Source organism: Aspergillus nidulans, chromosome V (assembly GCF_000011425.1).
Source record: "Aspergillus nidulans FGSC A4 chromosome V".
Classification (NCBI taxonomy): Eukaryota; Fungi; Ascomycota; class Eurotiomycetes; order Eurotiales; family Aspergillaceae; genus Aspergillus; species Aspergillus nidulans.
Window position 1 is genome coordinate 2,911,792 of NC_066261.1, and position 19,207 is coordinate 2,930,998.

The 19,207-nt window shown below is 51.6% G+C and overlaps 6 protein-coding genes across 6 annotated transcripts, besides 1 other annotated feature; 2 read left to right on the top strand and 4 right to left on the bottom strand.

The window, feature by feature from the left end:
* Nucleotides 1-19,207: part of a sequence feature (contig 1.93 620..340023(-1)) that runs on past both edges of the window.
* Nucleotides 117-2,733, bottom strand: ANIA_05315 (uncharacterized protein; the record flags this gene model as incomplete). The annotated part of the gene is made up of 3 exons (XM_657827.1): nucleotides 117-1,366; nucleotides 1,418-2,556; nucleotides 2,603-2,733. The coding sequence occupies 3 exons, from the start codon at nucleotides 2,731-2,733 to the stop codon at nucleotides 117-119; spliced, it is 2,520 nt and encodes an 839-aa protein (XP_662919.1).
* On the bottom strand, nucleotides 3,508-5,516 carry ANIA_05314 (uncharacterized protein). Its single transcript, XM_657826.2, has 2 exons — nucleotides 4,681-5,516; nucleotides 3,508-4,634 (listed from the first exon to the last, which is right to left on the bottom strand). Exons 1-2 carry the CDS (start codon nucleotides 5,277-5,279, stop codon nucleotides 3,644-3,646), a joined length of 1,590 nt encoding a protein of 529 aa, XP_662918.1. The 5' UTR covers nucleotides 5,280-5,516; the 3' UTR covers nucleotides 3,508-3,643.
* ANIA_05313 (uncharacterized protein) lies at nucleotides 8,506-9,001 on the top strand (the record flags this gene model as incomplete). The annotated part of the gene is made up of 2 exons (XM_657825.1): nucleotides 8,506-8,515; nucleotides 8,601-9,001. The coding sequence occupies 2 exons, from the start codon at nucleotides 8,506-8,508 to the stop codon at nucleotides 8,999-9,001; spliced, it is 411 nt and encodes a 136-aa protein (XP_662917.1).
* Nucleotides 12,953-14,397, bottom strand: ANIA_05312 (uncharacterized protein; the record flags this gene model as incomplete). The annotated part of the gene is made up of 5 exons (XM_657824.1): nucleotides 12,953-13,481; nucleotides 13,536-13,671; nucleotides 13,717-13,869; nucleotides 13,919-14,153; nucleotides 14,227-14,397. 5 exons carry the CDS (start codon nucleotides 14,395-14,397, stop codon nucleotides 12,953-12,955), a joined length of 1,224 nt encoding a protein of 407 aa, XP_662916.1.
* On the bottom strand, nucleotides 14,811-15,433 carry ANIA_11475 (uncharacterized protein; the record flags this gene model as incomplete). The annotated part of the gene is made up of 2 exons (XM_050612353.1): nucleotides 14,811-14,831; nucleotides 15,275-15,433. The coding sequence occupies 2 exons, from the start codon at nucleotides 15,431-15,433 to the stop codon at nucleotides 14,811-14,813; spliced, it is 180 nt and encodes a 59-aa protein (XP_050468286.1).
* ANIA_05311 (tyrosinase family protein) lies at nucleotides 17,228-18,570 on the top strand (the record flags this gene model as incomplete). The annotated part of the gene is made up of 4 exons (XM_657823.1): nucleotides 17,228-17,418; nucleotides 17,477-17,639; nucleotides 17,712-17,977; nucleotides 18,039-18,570. 4 exons carry the CDS (start codon nucleotides 17,228-17,230, stop codon nucleotides 18,568-18,570), a joined length of 1,152 nt encoding a protein of 383 aa, XP_662915.1.

Consider the following 19,207-nt stretch of genomic DNA (forward strand, 5'->3'; position numbering starts at 1 on the left):
TTTGCTGTACATCAGATTCTGCCTATGAATCTCTGTGACAAAAAGTAATATTCAAGGGGAAAACTGCCTGCACTAATGGTGACAGTAAATGGACGAAACAGCAGCAAGCTGCCGAACTAGCTATCATATACTTTATCTGGATACAGGGGCGAGATCACATCCGCATTAGCATCAGCATCAACATCCGCCACTGGCCCCGGCTGGAATTGCTGTTTTTGTCCAGCAGACATCTGGATGCTCTCCATTTTATCTTCCAGCACAGTCCCATTCACAGAAACAACCTCCGGCGTAATCAGAACCTTGCGCCTACCTACCATTCGAACCCAGTCCCCAGGACCAGTTATCTCGACGTCCGCACCCTCACCGAGACCATGGCCATGATCAGGCGCAGGAATTAACGGCGCAAGTACCCGTCCTAGAGTTGTCGACTCAAGTATCGATCTCAATCTCTCGAACCCGGTTCTCCTGGTAACTAGCATCGTCATGAGCAAGGCTAGCAACATTGCCGTGATTCCCAGTGTCACAAACGCCGGGATAGCCCATGGTATTCGATATCGAATGTGGCTGCCGTACACGAAGACTGGAACATTGACGTTTTTACTCTCACTCTTTGAGCTCTGGTCCCCATCTGCCGCTGACGAAGGGGAGGCCGTCAGTCCCCATCCCGCTGTCCCTACGACAGCATTCGTTGCGACATCCGTCCAGACGAGGTCGATAATTTTCGCTGCTCCATCGACCGTTTTACTTAGCCCCTGCCACTTAGCATATAGCGCTAAGCTGTGCCCGCCAGAATAATCAGCTTCCGGATTTTCGAATCCTTGCGCGCCAACAGTGTATGCCGTCATAAGAGCTTGGTTATAGAAGTCTACACCGGGGAGATTCTGCCCGCTGCCCAAGGGAACAGAGTTGAGTCCGCGCAGTAGCGGGTACTCCGGGGTCATGTAGCCTGGGAGGTGTATACTCGCAGCAGAGATGGTCGTGATATTGTAGTGGGTGAGTGCAGTTACGTTTGGGTTAGGGCTAAGGAGCCCCCACATCGGCGGAGCTGTGTCGATATCGTGCTCTGGTAGGTCCTCGACGCCCCAGGTAGGCAGGGAGGCCGGGGTTTTATACTCCTTGGGCTTGAATGAGCTCACTTTTAGTGCGTCGAACCCCGTTCCGTTATATTGGAACTCGACTGTCTTGACAAGTGCTTTTATTGCTGTGGCGCAGGAGTACAGCGGGATGGTCCACGGCGTGCCAGGATCCAGGATCCTATTATCGCCTCCATCGGTTCGCGTGGCAGCGCCGAGTACGAGACCGCAGGCAACCAGCGTACTGTTGACGTTGGACGGGCTTGAATTTGTTGTGCCGCCGCATATTGTTGCTCCTGACAGTCAGCATCAAGCAATTATACGTACCTAACAAGGTGACTTACATGCGGTTCTGAAATCCAGAGCTGTAACGTTATGCGGATTGAATGTCCTGTTCTGTGTTGCAGTGAAATTGAGGTACGCCCCATAATTAAGATTGGTTTGGATTGCTGAAAAGGTGATACTGAAGTTGTTGTTCTTCCCATCCCCTAGATCGATTCGCTGGCCGTGGACTGAGTCCACCCGGGTTTGAGTCTGCGAGTCACCATCGGTGATATTCAAGAATACCATCGTATAGTGGTTATTCAGCCAAGCAGCCCTGTATGCCCGGTCTTTCAGATCGAGTTCACCCTGTTCAATGGCAGTTGCAGTGCTCCCGGGGGGCGCTGTCCGTGATAGATCCGCAAAGCCACCATCGTCCACGAGCGAAAAGTTCTCCAGAAACCGTCCGTTAAAGTTCGACGGTGGTGTTATCGCATGAATACTCAGGTTCAATGGCACACATTCCGTCTCTGGCTCGATGAAGAGAATATCCTCCGTCCAGGATGCGCCGTACTTTAGGGTTGCTTTTGGCGCAGTGTGGTTTCGAAACCCAATCCCTCCATCCTGGAGATCCGTAATCAAGCCCTCTACCAACTTGATTTTGTCCTCGAGGATCTGCACAGACATAGTCCGGTAGTCGGGCTTTGTGTACCAGCCCAATTCGCTATTTTGGTCTGTCGAGTTCCTGTACATTCGGTACTGCATGTCGAATATACTGGCCACAGTCGGACCCACTGCCGCTGCCCCATCCTTAAACACACTGGCTAGATCTTCGGGTATTCTGCTCTCATAGACCGTGTCATTACAAACCTCTGACAGTCCTCGAGTCGCACAGGTCTGGGTGATCGTTGTCCCAGGGCAGGGACTCTCGGTCCCACAAAACCGTGTGAATGGCCCTTCACTCCGTAAGGGGGTTCCATACCTAAATGCCGATCTGTCAGCAATATAGGAGAATTGCTTCTCGGTGGCTGAACTGGCGGGTTCAATCGATGAGTAGAGTCCCAATGGCGAGCAAATGGCCGCGACCGATAGAAGGAATAGCAGGCCTACTTGGCCCCAGGATGTTAGGTAAATGCGCCATGGCACACCGGCTGTCTCTGTGGAGCTGATCCCAAGAATGCTGGGCCAGAGAGAGGAGTGGAAGAAGCGCGCGAGAATGGTCCTGGCTTGTTGGTTGGCGGACCACAATAAGCAAGGCAGGGACTTACCATGTAATGACAGAGTTTTCCTGCGACAGAAATGCACTTAGAGCCCATGGAATGGCCAGCGGGATCAGAATTTGCAGCACAAAGTTCCCGGCGGCGATGAGGCCAGAGACCTCAGCCACGGTCAGCTCCATGGCGGCCGACTTTTCGAAACGTCCTGGGCAGTGAGGATCTCTTAAGAGGGAGCTTGATGTCCGTCAGTTTTAGAAACCTCGAATACGAGGGTCAATTTGCGAAAGCGCCAGGATAGCCCCATCCTTTGATTCTGTATGGCCAGCTCAAGCCGGATACGAGACTAGCCCCTAGAGATGGATTCCAAACGTGACGGGTCTGGGCCGGGATTCGTCGTCTCCTGACTGCTGTATGGCTCCGTATTCATCATTTAATTATCACAAGCCGTTGTCGTCACGAGCAAGAAGATATTAGAGTCAATCTCGGGACATTTTGAACGACTGGCTTGATCTCCAGCGCCCCTCTTTGACCTGATCTTTCACAATCTTGAATCAAGGATTCAAACCATGGTATTACGAAAGTGTACCTGGGGAGTAAGATGTTGCGCTTATAATGAGTGGAACTCTGCTAGCATTCGCAGGTATGGTGAGGTGGAAGAACAGCTTGGAGTATGGAGTATCTAGTAAAGAGTACAGAGAAGAACGAACTCCTCACCAGACCCTGGCAATCCTCACGCAGCTAACCGAGGGAGGGTTGCACCAAAATTCTCGATCTGGCCAGCATCTGCGCCTTATTTTTTGCTTCTTTTCGCCGGTTGGTTCTGGGACTGATGGCCTACAGCCTAAGACGGTATCTCATCCTGGAAACCACAATAGAGCCTGATGATCGGCTCAAATTTAGGGATGCTTACTGGGAACGAACAATAGCAGGAAAAAGATGATTGTTTGTTTGGTATCGTGCTATATCTGGAGCTCTTGAGGAAAGGCCGAATATACCTATACACAACCCCCGAAGGGTATCACTCTAGACCATCTATATACTCAATTGGATATCCTATTCCACCCCCTCGACGTGTTAATATATCAATCAACCTCAACAGAGTAACATTCGAAAGCGTCCTGCCACCGTCCTCACCCATGGACGTTTCGGTCTAGCTGGCCTCTGCTCTTCCATGCCTATATCCAGCGAACTCTTGGACATCGACCCACTTGACTTCTCCGAGTAGGGGAGGCCAATGTATCGATCCACGTAGTTCCTCTTTAACCAAGCGACAAAACCCTCAATATCAGCTATTGTGCTCATTGCCCCCAGGCTCACCCTTACGATTCCGGTCGGTTTCCCGTCCACCTCCTGAATAGGATGAGAGCATCGGTGTCCGGCGTCCCAGGCGGCTCTCATATCGTCCATCCTCAGCCAGCCGAGGTGCGCCATGCCCCCTGGATTGCATACGCTCCCGCTGCGGAGGTATATCCGGTCCTTGTCTGCGTGTCTTTCGACTTCTGCATAGCCATGGATCGTTCCTGATGGGTCGAGGACAGATAGGGCAACGGTAGGCCCTTGCAGTGAGACGTTTCCGAAGCCGGGCTTCTGCGAGCCAGTGTAGATCCTGCAGACTGGGGCGTTGTTAGAATGACGTAAGAGCACTAATTGTCTGTATAGATATGCCGCCAGATATGCGCAATGCGAAGAAACCTTGTTCATACTGCCGAATAGTTGCGTGTGTGTCTCGACCGCATGGGGTATGGCGGCGATCGAGTGGAAGTTGAGGGTTCCGTCTTCGAGAATGTCATGCAATGACTCTGACTTGAGTGCGTGCCAGGCAGAGATATTGGGAGACGGAGAATTCACAACCATGTCGACAGTGCCACCACCAAAGTACCGCCGTTGCTGGAGAACTGCCGCAGCCGCCTTGCGCACAATTAAACAGCCAACGTCTGGGTATCCAAAAATCTTGTATAGCGAGACGACAGTGAAATCAGGCGCAGACTCGGCATCAGGCAGGGATAATGGAGAGGTTGAGGCATACGCCGCAGCATCCCACAGGACATATGTGTTCCTATGGTTCTGACGAACCCGCCCCGGCCTATACAAATCAGCAAGGCAATGAGATATCGGAGAGATTTTCGCACCAAGATTGCGGCGTTCGTCGGCCGGTCATGTTGCTCTGCCCCGGATATGCGAACAGCGTCACGTCTCTCTGACTGGGCGTCTTTCCCCAATCGATCCACTCCTCGACGGCTGCATCTCCTCGCAAGCACATACTCTGACCGGTAGCAATTTCCCGCAAGCCTACCAGGCTGGTATGGGCATCTTGGTGGTACACATAGTTGAAGCCGCGGCGTTTGCTGAAACGCGACGCCTTTTGTGACCGAGTATAGCTGGACATGCACTCGCCCACCAGTTTGATGGAAGCGGTGGCATTGGCTGTGAAGACCAGGTCAAAGTCTCTAGGATCTGCGCCGAAGAAGTGCAGAAGCTGCACGCGAATAGCGTCTACTCGAGCCCCAGATACGCGTGATGGAGTATTATCTGAATGGGGGTTCCCATACAGACTCGTCTGGAGGTCCAGAGCATACGACCGGATTAGTGACCGCGCATATACCGTCGATCCCGCGTGGTCAAGGTATATGACATCCCTCAGTGTAGGGTATTCGACCTCTCGGACGTGCTCGACGCTTTCGTTATATCGGGGTCCTGACTCGGTCTCTAGATTTCGTACTCGGTCCATGATTGATACACAGGGGCCTGTTTTTGCAACAGCAAATGCAGGGCAGGACGGACATCAACGGAATAAATCTGCGAACTAGAAATGACCACGTCCGAGCAATCCAGCTATTTAATCACATCTGCCGCTGCGGTGGCCCTGCGTCTTCGCCAGTCGCTGGTCGGCTGATGTTGGAATTCTTCCAGCGCGGCCCAGTCAAACGTCAGCTCGGATCGTGCAGGGCACCGAATGGCTGTACGGGTAGAAGGATTGCAGCCCCTGAGCGTTCGCTGCGGGCAAGACCGTCCCTGGTCACGCTTGTATACCGACGCTGCCAATCCCATAGGCCCGTTCTACAGCTATCCAGTCCGCATTCCAACTCAACGGAGGGGCGGTTTGCGTGGGCGGCCAAGATTGACCAGGGCATGAACCAATCCAGGGTCCCAGTGTCAGAACAGCCACGGACGAAGGCGCCATCGTCTGGTACGTCGACTCATGACTCGGCGGTTGGATTGCTGTCCGGGGCCCCTGTTGGGACGCAGGACTCAGTATCTGTCCCTCACAGAAGCGGCAGGATCGAGCAAGGGGCCGTGTTACTCGACCTGGATTGCATACCCTCAGATTGTCTCAGTCACAGTCACTTGTTCAGACGCTCTCATTGCGCCACAGCCTGAACGATGCTTGCTCGAAAGGGCCCCCAAAGACCGGGAAGAAATGCGCTTATGCAAACCAGCTGCGCACTCTGACGTGGCTTAGTAAAGCCAATCTCCAGCCCGTCGATCAGACCCGGTTGACGCCAGCGGCCCGCCTAACTCTGGCCCTTGCGCATGCACGTTGGTTATCATCTTTCATCTCGTAATGACAGTTCTGGACTCGTCCGTCCGAGGGCGGACCGGTACTCACCTTCGGGGCTGTTCGGCGGCTGCCGATCAAAGCGGAGGTGATGTCGAGAGCAGAAAATGGTGTCTTGATACTGCAGATGCGGTCGCAATTGAACTACCATCTGCGGCAGACTGCGTGTCGCATATCTAAGTGCGACTGCCGGCTGCCCGTTTCTTCGACTGTGCATCCGCCAGCACGAGGGCACGAGTCGCACCTATCTAGGAACTCGAGGACACGGCCTTGGAAGTGGCCAATGCTGGCTCAGCTGTAGTCGCACATGAGATAATCGGTTTTTCCACCGGTCTAAATATACCCTGGAATCTTATAGGATTGGGCCAATCGCGGTCGACCGCTTGGAGTAGCCAATATGGATCCTGCTTTCAAGGAACAAATAACAGGCGAGCGGGGTTATCCTAGTCATTCGAAGCTAGTCTCTTTCAAGGCGGAAGGAGAGAAAGAGGCTCTCTCGTTTCGTGAGCCATCTGCGACAGACAGGGCCCCTGGCTATCACAGTCGAGCTCTGCTGAAGCGTGGGGATCACAGCCACCTGGTGGTTACGCATGTTTCGACACTCGAGTCAGCTTACGTGCGTACCATCAGGTTGGGTCTGGAGGGAAGGTAGTGCATGATGATGTCGCGCAGTACCGGTACAAGAGCTGTCGGGTATAAAACAAAGTCAAAATTGCATACCTTACTTGGTCCACGGAGACCGACAGAGACGGTTCATGCAAGATTGACGAAGCTGGAGCTGCACACCGAAAGCGAGAGACGCAGCAGAACCAAGCCATTGGGCCCTTTGGTCAGCCGGAATGTGAACGACAAGCGGGCTTGCTTAAGGCAGGTATAAACCTTTGTCGTTGACGTCTTCTCTCTACCGACCTCGAGAATCAAGTAGAGACTACATGCAATCCCGGCTTGCCTAGGCCAGGAGGTGACATTCCCTGCGTTTCGGACTGAGCACTCGGCGTTGTACAAGGCGCACTATTCCTGGACTGTCTGCTAGAGGGCCCGAGTAGCCGATATTAAAGCAATAGTAATATATTGCTCAGCGGAGACGGGTTTACAGCGCTCTCACAGCGAGTTAACAGGTCAGTTAATCAGTCAGTCAGCTCTTTCTCCGGCAGTCAGTATGTATCTGCTGCTGCGAATCCTCCCAAAACCAGTCAGCAGAAATCGGAGCATTTGTCGTTCAACCAGCAGCAGACCGTCTAGCCCGAGTCTCGAGTCGCAGCAAGGAGTAAGGGGGTCCCTTGGGTCTTGTCATCGAGTAACCTCAGCTTCCCCTGCAATCTATAATAGGGCTCTGGGATCTTTGATTCTTCTTGTTGATCAAGTAGTGCAGGCTTTGGTCACCTTATTCTGCTACCACCAGCAAGACATCCTGAGAAGTGAGATTAGTTTCGGTCAGCATTGGACTCGCTTTCGCTTTGGTTTCGGTTTGCTTAATTCGGTCATGTTCAACGAAACTCGGCTCTCATCCGCCTCCGTCTAGCAACATGATATGGAGTGCAGGGCAGGTTCAGAGGCCAGAATCTTGCTCTACTAATTGAAAATTTGTTTCCACTCGTCCAGCAGCTAATCTACCTGCCGAGCAGAAATTACGAGAGCCAGAACTAACCCCCTTCTCGTTCTAGCAGGGGAGCAATGCTGCCCTGAAGCTGCGCGTTTTGTCAGAGCACTAAATCATATGGTAATCATTATACTAACGAGAAATTTATACATACGTATCAAATAAACGATAAATCTCACTTTCAGAAGGCTTAACTATAGTATTGCAATGATTAATAAGAATTATATTGATATATAAATAGGTGGCTTATAGCTAGACAAGATTATTGATAAAGATATAGCCTAACAGGATAATGCCTGCGCTAGGTAATGTTTTTTCCCCCAGAATCATCGGCAAGAGTCCCCACTACAGCGTATATATCATTTATTCTACCGAAGCGTGGTTTAATATCATAGATATGTGAGTATTCATGAGCTTAACAGGCAGCCGTTTCCTGAAGGGATCGGCACCACTGGCCTGACAGCATTGCTGGAGGATACAATCCAGCAGCACTGGTGGCTTTATACAGGCCTCCCTGGTTCTCATGTAGTCCTTCTAGTACAGATGGAAGACTTCTGTTGATCAGTTATTGGCGGGATCTTTACAGTATCTTTGAATTGCAGATGGTTGACTCTGGCAATATTGTGCATAGAGCGCATACATGGGAACTGATGGCAGCCTGGACATAGGAAGGCGACTCCCATTTCAACTTCTATCACGAAGCCCCATTTTGGAACTTGATAGGAGTGCCCTCCTTTTGTCTCTTCACGCCCACATATTAAGTCCAAGTCGTGGATGGACAGACCTGCTCGTCAAACGATGTCTATCAGTGCGGCCAGTTGATCTCTGCGAAGGCGACCCTCTGTCTTTTGATCAAACTTAACTTGACTATGCATTGGCTTTCGACATCCCAGCTTATATTGCGTCTCACGAACAGTTTCAGAGGCAGCCTTCCGCACAGCCAGAGGACGACATGGTCAATACACAGCTATCATCAGAAAGCTTTCGGATCATTGAGATGCAAACACTTGTTAACCTCCTTGAACTTTCTCATGGACCCGCGCTACACAGTGGCAACCCCGGGACTTGTAAAGAATTGGTACAAGAAAATACCGGCCCATTGGCTGCTCCGGAGCAAACTGAGATAGGCGAGCAAAGTTTGGTGCAGCCAGTTCCTGAGTATCGGACCATTATGGACCCTTCAGCCAGTTTATCTCAGGCTCAGGATAATAATCTCAGCAGAGATGCTGGAAATTCCGATATTGAACTGGGCAGACAGAATGATATGGAGGAGACGCTTCGTCAAGAACTCTAGAGAAAGAGAAGGATCTAGGGACTAGTCACAAATACACCTTTGACACTGTCTCTAAACTAGGCAGTTTCTACCAGAATTAGGGCCGGCTGAGTAAAGCCGAGGCCATGTACCAGCGAGCACTTGCAGGCTATAACACGACGCTATCCCAAAATCATCTTTCTGTTCTAAAAGCGAAGAATAACCTCGGAAGGGTCTACCATAACCAGGGGAAGCTCCACCAAGCGGGGGAATTGCTTCAAGAAGCACTGACTGGCAAGACCATGATCCTTGGTCTTGCGCACATCTCCACCCTCAGAACTCTCAACAATCTAGGATCCCTGTTCCAAGACCAGGGCAAACTGCCAGAAGCAGAGAGACGTTGAAGCAAGCACTGGTAGGCAAAGCGGTGCTTCTGGGCTCCGACAATCCATCCACTCTCAGAGCCAAGAACGATCTCATGAAATTATACCGTGACCAGAGTAGGACGGAGAAGGCAAGAGATCTCCTCAATCAGCATTGAATATCCCGAAGGCGGAGGATTAAAAACCATGCTAGAAAGGAGACGCTGTTATCAAATGGGATAATGCTGAGTTCATGCAACAACAGAGGTTAGCCACGAATTGGGTGCTTCTTGAAAGCAAGTAAGTGAGCCCTTCCAGTCCTATGCGTCCCAGGGAAACGGGTACACCAGGCCAACAATTTGATGGACTAAATTTCCCTCTGGGGCATTGCCTATGGACCCTTTCTGCCTGATATTACCATGTTGACGGACTCTCAAAGTATTGTTTAAATAACCTTTAATGCGGACAGCTTACATTAATTAGAGCCTACTGACCCTTCTCTGGTAGCGATTCCTCCAAACACCTAAAAAGCCCATTACTTGCTTCCTCTCCGATAGCCCTAGCCATTATGTACTGTTCACTGCTTTCTAGTTTCATCTCCTTCCTCAAGTTACAGGTGGGGCAAAGCTCCATCAATAGCGCATGTTCTCAGACCCAGCTTTATATATATTCGATCTTTCTTAAAGAACCGTAGAAGCCCGCAAGATAATCAGCTGCCAGTTCAGAGTGGAAAGTTTCCGCTGTGCGTCATCAAAACAGGCGCCAGCCAAGCCAAATAAATGAGGTGCAGCCCGTGGGATCATGCTCTGATGAAAAGTATATTGCGTTGCAACGGCAATATCTGCAGTTCGTCGCGTACCTGTGGTGGAAATTAGTCAAGGTCCGGATAAGGCACTAAACAGTTTTTGTGGTACGAGTCTTGCCCAGGCGAGCCTGATATTGATTCCATCTGTGGCTCCCATTCCGAGTTATGCTACCTCATGCAGTCTCCCAGTGCGAGATATTGCTGGCTTTACAAGCAATCAGCAAGGCAAGTAGGAAATACTTAAAGCTGTTCGGTGGCACAGGATGTCCTCCGAAATAGATGGACTCTTCGTGGTCCGGGACATGGGATGACGTACGCAATCCATAGTGGTCAAGCACCAGCTCGTCCCAGCTCCAAGAACTCTTATTTTTCTACCATGCTGTCCTCCAACAGTGAAGTCAGAGTCATAAGCTACTATGTCTTTGACAACATTCTCAAAGTAGCAGCAATGTCCTCAATTCACTCTGCGGCAGCCTGTTGCACTCTATTGGGACTTTGTGCCTGCTCCTGCCGAGTTTCTTGGATATGTGGGCGACATCTTCTCCGCGAAAGTCACCGCAAAATTGACTATCTCACTACACAGGATGTCGAGAGCAATACTAGGGCAGAGGAGGTTCGTGAGGACTTTCTCGCCGTGGTAAGTATACTCGCGGAATACATCAACCATCCCAATGCGCAAAACCTGCATGTTTCTCGGAAGCATACTGCTGAGTACGCTATCAGGCCAGAATACAGAGCTTTAGCTATCTGACTACTAGAACGAGATATCAATATAGCGCAAGGAATACGAGTCGCTTGTGCAAGATTAATCAGCCACCCTATCGCTTCGTAGACAGCCCATTGACATATTGTGTATAAAGTAATCCAGCGGTCATATCCTGAAGGTATCAGTCTGAATTGGTAAACTGACATTACCTCAAGTATATGGCGTGGCATGGTCGGTTGGATCTATAGCAATTATTAATCAATGCACACGAACGGCGCAGAGACAGTGATTTATCCCTGGGCGGAGTAAAGTGGCTACTGCTGGTGATAGCCAGACACGAACCCTGGAGAAAGGTGAAAAGAGCCCAGTTATCGAAATGAGGATTGCTAAGGGTAACGAAGGTTCAGACATGGATATTGCAGGCTTTTCAGCCGGAGCTATAGAAACCTAACTACCAGAGAAGCTCTAACGCTGGCTACAGACCCTCACGTTCAGTTCGTATGTCAGAATCTATCTCTTCTATCATCCCGAGACTTTTGTCAAGTTATATTGGGCATTGCTGGTCTTATGTTGAGGTTAGCTGGCTAACGTCCGTTAGGCAGCCAGCGCCGTTAACAATTCGTAATCTGTCAGTTGCGTTTGTTTGAGGTGTAATTCCAGCAGCTAGCTTGTCCAAATTCCATTTTTCTTTTCTGGCTCAGCATAATGTGGGCAATTGTATACCCGTCGTTATTTCCCACTCTGACCTTTCCGTCATCACCGTACCTCACCCTGACCCCCACAGAAAACGGCGTGACGACACCGACGCCATACGACCTAGCATTCGAACATATACCTGTGCAGTTGGGAGGCTTTTTGCATGCTGCCCTTATCCGCTGCCGCCACCCACAACCCTTTGGAGCTACGATAGCGGTAGCGGTGGTCATGCTTGCAGTGGCCGAACACTAGCGTTGTCATGCCCTTGGCCGTAGAGAGGAGTTATACTAACAGGGCATTGTTGTGGACACATCCTGCACAGCGCCCAGCTTCGTCGACTTGTATATACCTGTTTAGTCTTTTACTTCTATGTGGATAATCCGGATACGAGTCTCACTGTACTCTGAGTACGCATTCGCTTTTCAAGTACTTGACAACAGCAGACGTCTTTCAATCAGCAGGCAGTCGATGAATATTGTCCTTTAGGCCCCCACCGGCAAGATCTTCCTCCACCGTCGTCCGTCATCATTCCGAAACGCACTAGCATAACCCAGCAGCAACCTCGGCACTACCAGATTGGAGGAAGACCTGAACAATGGTATTGTTTTTTATGGCTGCCTATTCACAGGCTGGAACAATCATCCGGTGGTCCAAGAAAGAAAAAACAGTCCTAGTGTCTTTTCTAGAGGGTTTGTAATTTGACCGTAGCTTCTGCGGCTACAAGGACAGTGTGGGAAGGGCTCCTGTACATCCATTGGCCGGCCTTGCTATTAGACCCGGTGCTCAAGGGAGCGCAAGTCTACATTTGGCATAGTACTCCTCGCTACTGGTTATTCTCGGCCGACGCGGAACAGCATTTGTTATACTAGCCAAGGCGCAGTATACGGAGCAGAGGAGCACTGTGATATTAGACGGCGACAACCATCAATATATATTAATTGCGTATTAAGTACGATGGACTCCCCATCGGTCTAGATCCCGCTGTCATTATTACTGACAAAGTGTCAGGATCGAATCTAGACCAGTCTCCGAGCTCGCCATAAATAGTGGATATAGGGCAGACGCCACTATGGGACCATGTCATGGCCGTGCCCACGACTTGACAAAACTAGCGGCGAGGCTAGCTATGTGGATAGAGGCCTGAAATAGCACCGTTTGTAATAATTCAGTATAGAGGAACTGGATTAGTTTGTTATTGATATCGGTTTTGGTCTCGGTCCTCGATTTGGTGTTTCTTGTCGAGGGAGCATGCCAATATGCTTACTGCTCTTGGGTTCTCTTTCTTTCTCATTTTATTTTCTGTATGTATGGTTTGAATGACCTGTAAACACCGGGGTATACTAGCCAACGGAAACAGCAATGCAAAGGAAATAGAATAATACAGCTCGCCCAGAGTAAGACAGCCATCCGCGTAGTCCCACGACCTATATTCGATCCTCGATCGTCCTTCTTGGCCCAATAGACGACGCCCCATGGTCATCCGTCCCATCCTCCGTATGTACAATCACTTCTGTTGTCTGCACGATCCGCGTATTGATATTGATGGGGCTTTTCCGCCTCGTCGCCGTGCTCGCGAGGTTCTCTTCGCTCCCGCCATCAGACTCGGATATTGACGGGTGGTTTGCATGGATCTGGACGTGGTATTTCTGCTCCTCGGGATCCATTCGACTTCGAGGCATGCTGCCGAGAACGTGGCTGTTCGGGCCGTAGTAGGCGTTGCCGGTCCCTGTCACTCCGGTGCGTTTCCGCGACCGCGATCCGTACCCGGTCAGGCTGCGGGTGCCACCGATAATGCTCTTGACTAGAGGCTTGATTGTGGGGAAACAGGCGGCAATGATACCGACGTTGAGTTCGACTGAGTTCCAGATATGGTATGTTGCGTCGCGGTACGGCTCGGTCTCCTCGTAGACGCGGCTCTGGAGAACGGCTTTTACGATGGCGGCGGCGCAGGCACTGCGAGTGTTAGGATTTGGTGAAAGCTGGCTTTCTTAGAGGGGTCACACGCACAAGTAGCCCAAGCTCAGGATACACATGAGCGATGCCCTTGTGCGTCGGTTGACCTGAATATCGTAGAACATGAAGACAGGGAGGGTGGCGTAGAGAAAGTCAGTGACGATATTGATTGCTTGCCGGCGTGTCAGGACTGAATTTTTCTCATAATGATTACGAACAGAGCATTCGAACATACCGCTGTTGAATTTGCCAATCTTCAGGTAAGTCGCAGACGAGTAGCATCTTGTCCCCTCCTGTGCCCTGACAGCCGAGTCCCAGGCGGCTTCTACGGGGATGCATTGCAGGATCAAGGTCAGCATGCAGGCGATCGTGAATAGAAGCAGAAATACTAGACGAAGTTAGTTTGTGCTGATGGGAGCAACGTCTGGCAATCGAACCGAGTGATCCAATAATGAACCGCTTCAGGGCCTTCTTCTGGGCTGCGAACTGCAACAGAAAGAACCCAATGGAGATCTTGACGAGACTGATTCCCAACACGATGATGATCGCATGGCCCCAAAACCATCTGGTTAGCATCCCAAAGTCGTTGTTCATGAAGATGGCGGCCATATACTGGCCCAGGCCATGGTGACTCTCGCCGACGAAACATGCAAGGACTCCAAAGGAGCAGATCTAATTGTATGGTCCGTGAGTAAAGGGTGTCCCTCGGTCATCTCTTCTCTCAATCTGTGACCGCGAAGCGTACCATTGAAGCAACCATGATTCCATCCTCGACGTAGAAACGCCGCAGAACGAAGAGCCGGACATAGCACCGCAACAGAACCAGGAACCCAGCAAAGGCCGTTAGACTGCCCACAATGGCGAGAATTCGGGGACTATTCGAGGAAAAGTCGACTGCTGATCGGTCCATGTCCATCATGTCTTGTCGGACCAACAAAGCGGGACGATCGCTGGTCGCCATCACTCGCGATATATTCCTGACGGCTACCAGGAACAAGAAAGGCAGCAAGATCCACCGGAAGGATCTATCTGTTCCGCGGCCAATTCTTTCTTATATCGTACACGCCCGCATGTTCGAACTGAAATCACGGGTGTCAAGAACAGATGGGAAGCCGACGATCAAGCCTGCCAGTGCCTAAAAGGAGATAACCCGAACAAGTCCGCCTATTCCAGAAGCATGTAAGGACAGATTGATGCAAAAGTTTAATTCCTGATGTCTGGTCGACCTTAGCCTATCAATTTCGGAGGAAGCCAGAATGAATTATTCGAATACGGCGCCTGAGGATACGAGCAAGTTGCCTTTTTTTACGCTGGATCCTAGAACGGATCCTACTCCGAATAGAATGAATCCTAGAACAATGATAGAGAGCAATGGGCCAGCTTGCCAGTTAGCTTCTGCTCTTTGGGCTGGGCCAAGGGAAGCCCGTCCGGGGCAGGCCAGATACCTGCCCCTTGCGTTGAATGCGCGTTCGTCCATTGGACTATTGAGAGCCCTAAAGCCCTTAAGCCCTGTCGACTTGAAACATAAGGGCCGAGCAAGGGGTAGAGAAAAGGCCGGATCAATCGGTGGAATAGCAATGACAAATTGCTCTACTGTTTCTCCAGCCGCTGTTGCATTCAGCCACCCACGGGGTTGCCAGGGTTCGACCTCTGAAGGACCAAGCCCCGGGCCGCCGAAGGCTTGGTGCAGGATGGTGGCGAGGCCAAGAATCAAACTGTTATTTTCAGGGGAAGCGAGACGTTCAGTACGTATCTCCATCATCGGCTAATCCGGCACTGACTGCTGCACTTACTGTTGCACTGCTGGCCAGACGCGATACAACATAGATCGGGAACACATTGACCCGTGGAAAGTCCGGTGGGCCGCAGATGACGATCAGGCCGGGTATCTGAGATGGTTCTGACGGTTCTGCTGGGCTGATAGGCCTGATGAGCAGCGTCAGAAGGATCATGCCGATCCGGCCATTCTCCGGCCATCATCCGGCCACGGCCCCTCCGTCTCCTTCAGGGAAGTAGAAGTGAGATGCTTAATAAGTGTCGGAGAATAAGAAGCTAGATTTAGCCGTTATTGTCTCGCACGGCTCATGGCTCCATGGCACATGGTCGCGCTGTCCACGTATTCCAGACTATGAATTTTTAATGATTTTAGGGCTATTCCGTATATTAGCTCCTCTCCTATATACCTCTCAGGCCTTTATTCTCGCCGGCCATTCTGGCACGTCGTTCTGGCCGGTCATTTTGGCGGCTTTTTGGCGGGTCTCTCTGGCGGGTCGGTCTGCCTGTTTTAGGGCATTAGCAGCACGGACAGCCACTTGCACTGTACCAAGATGAAACCTAGCCGGGGCCAGAAACTGCGCCGGCCAAACCTTCTTTGATCGCTGCTCCACTCTCTGGGATCCGCTGGGCCCGTCCTTCGAGACGGAGGTGGACTACGGAGGACTCCGTAGTAACCCTGACGGTCCGGTGGGGGCGCGGCTGGAGGGGCGATGTGCTCGACTTAAACGGATTGACAGACAATTGCGGCCATGGGGATTGGATCTCGATGTGATCGACAATCGCATTCCATTTTCTCAGGATTCTTCTATCGGAAGGTATCGATCGCAAATGATCATGTCCCCGTAAATTGTTGTTGGGGCTGTCTTAGTAGTTTCTCTGCAGATTGGGATTGCAGAATGGACCGCTGCTGCCAATTAATATATAATATCGTTAGCACTTCCGAGGTCTTCCGGGGCTATACACCAGAGTAGTCATCATGCCCTTCAAGAGGCCAAGGCATCAAATCCCTCACTGGGTCACTGGGGTTGGGATCGAGATTGCATCCATAGCGAACCCTGTCAATCCTGCCCTAGCGCGGCGACGGTGGCTTGGCTGCAGCCCTAGTTCACGCCCACCACAACGGTGCCTCTGGCTCGGACCTTTCTCCTTTCCCCAGCAGAATTTGAGGTTTCAGCCAGGCTGAACCTTCAGCGAGCGATTGCACCTTTGCACTCAGGCAAGGATCTTGTCGATATAAGAAGGCACAATGTCCCAACGAAACCGTTGGTTCAGGCCGCCCCAGGATGATACCCCAGAACGGTATTGCATAGCCTCAAGGCACTGACTTCTAGTCTATTAGTCTGCACTACCGCTAAAAGCACTAAAATAGATTGCTATCTAAGCGAGCTACGTGCCTACACTGGAGTACTACCTACAAGTTTATGCGATGGGCCGATGCTCGGCTGGCTCAGTGGCCAGAAGCGAGCTTCCAGATCCAAGGGGGCCCTCCTATTGTTGTGCCATGTACGCTCGAGTACGACTTGATAGTCTTCTTCGTACATATGCATGCACGTTGACTGCGGCCATCTCCACCCAGAGCGTGGCTGCCCATTCCGTGCGCTATTGAAATCTTTGCCGGTTGCTAATAGCAGCCGTTAGACGGCCAGCCCAATTGCCACAACCTGATCTAATGGGATCTATCGTTTACCTCCTGCCGTAGACAGCTAGCATGGCCATACCAAGCTCCCGGCAGCCCTCGTGGACGACTGCGTGGACGACCGCGTGGGCGGCCTCGTAGACGGCGTCGCGGCTATGGAGAGAAAGTAGAAGAGCCGGTTCTGTAAGGAAAGGGAGATTCCAGAAGCTATAAGTTTTAAGTACAATCCCGGCCAGTACGACGATCCTTTCTTCCTTTCACTCATCTTCAGGCTGGTTTCTCTCCTCATCCTTCATCTTCCCTCCCTCGCCCCCTTCTTCATATAACCCTCGCCATGCGCTTCTCCCTCGCTGCCGTCGCGGCCGCCCTTGCTGCGGTTCCCCAGGCCACGGCCACCTTCAATGTCGATGAGTGGGATATCCTCGCGGGCAAAGCGCTGCTGAAACAGGTGGAGTACCAGTTCGTCAAGCCCCGGTACTTCAACAGCACGTGTACGCCTCACAATGCTGCCGTCCGTCGCGAATGGTGCGTGGCCAGATCATCCGGCCCCCTTCCCATTGGGCCACGTTCTAACATCGCATAGGGGTGCACTGAGCAAAAGAGAGCGCAAGGAGTACATTGACGCAGTTCAATGTCTGATAGACTCCCCGTCCAAGATCGATCCTTCATTTGCTCCTGGTGCGCGCACTCGGTTCGATGACTTTGTTGCTGTGCACATCAACCAGACTTTCTTTATCCACACAACTGTAAGCGCCATTGATTCAATCATCAACCCTATCTCCCTTTCCATTCAAGTAACTAATCTGTGTTGTGTCCAGGGCAACTTCCTGACATGGCACCGCTACTTCACCTGGGCCTACGAGCAGGCCCTGCGCAACGAATGTGGCTACAAGGGCTACCAGCCATACTGGTCCTGGCCCAAGTACGCCGATGACCCCCTCAACTCTCCCATATTCGACGGCTCCGAGTACAGCATGTCGGGTGACGGCTCCTACGTTCCGCACGACGGGCCCTTAGCGGCGCCAGGTATCACCCTGCAGCCTGGTAACGGTGGTGGCTGCGTTACGTCAGGACCCTTCAAGGAGTACGCACCTCTCCTCCTCGCCCAGCACCACCAAGCGTTGATGTAGTGCTGACAAAAACAGCTTCACTGTAAACCTCGGCCCCCTTGCTCCCACCCTCCTCGTCGATGGCGTCACAGCCCAGAACGGCACTGGCCTCGACTACAACCCCCGCTGTCTCCGCCGCGACATCAACGTTGAGGCCGCTTCCTGGACCACAATCGACAAGGTGCTCGACCTCTTCAACCGCACCACCATCGGCGAATTCCAGGATCGTCTGCAGGGCGATTTCCCCAACGGCTACCTGGGCGTGCACAGTGGCGGCCACTACACCATCTCCGGTGACCCTGCGGGTGACTTCTTTGCGTCTCCTGGCGACCCTGCCTTCTATCTGCACCATGCTGCCATCGACCGTGTCTTCTGGACGTGGCAGAACCTTGCCCCCCGCGAGCGCACTTTCGTCGTGGAAGGCCCGACTGTTATGCCGGGTCTAGGCATCGACGGTCCGGATGCGACACTGGACGACGTGCAGTACTTTGACGTTCTTGCAAAGGATGCGACAATTCGCGAACTGCTCGATACGACCGGTGGGCCGTTCTGCTACATCTACCTTTAATCGGGATCCTTTTGTATACTAATGGCCTTTTTCTGTTGTACATAATATAGCATTAGACCTTGATAACTACAAATAAATCTCTAATCAAGATCAATCAGCAATTGCCTGCGGACAAGGTTCTAACATCCTTACAGACACTGCACTTTGCTTCATCTCCAATCCCTCCAAGAGACAGGTATAGAAAGCAACTGCAGCCTCGCTGACGATACAGATACATAGCCGCAACTTAGCTACTACTTACCCAGTCAAGAGAGATATGTAGGATATCTTCCCGCATCCCAGTGCTTTCGACCTTGCTTCCTTCCTGAAGCCCATCAGTATAACTCGGTACGCCTCTGGCTCTCTCGATCCTCTCTATCCTCGCGCTTCCCATTGCGGCGCTGCCTTCATTTGCAGTCATCCGATATCTGCCTCTCTTAGATGTCCTTGGAGATTCCAAAAACGCCTTATCCAAGAGTAAGTTTCACCTCCAGAGTCAACATCATCCAAAAACTAGCAGCCCACTTCCTCTCACCGGGAGCCAACGGCTATCTCTCGTCAGCTGGACAGGAGTGTGTTTTGTTGTGTTCTGAGTGAGATGCATCGGCTTGAGCGGGCTATGATGGCAAGCTCCTAGAGGCTGCTCCTCCCCTTGCAA

Coding starts and splice junctions, on each gene's coding strand:
- ANIA_05314 (XM_657826.2), bottom strand. CDS start 5,279: ATGGACCGAGTACGAAATCTAGAGACCGAGTCAGGACCCCGATATAAC. Junction 4,635..4,680: donor CGACGAACGCCGCAATCTTG/GTGCGAAAATCT, acceptor TGATTTGTATAG/GCCGGGGCGGGTTCGTCAGA.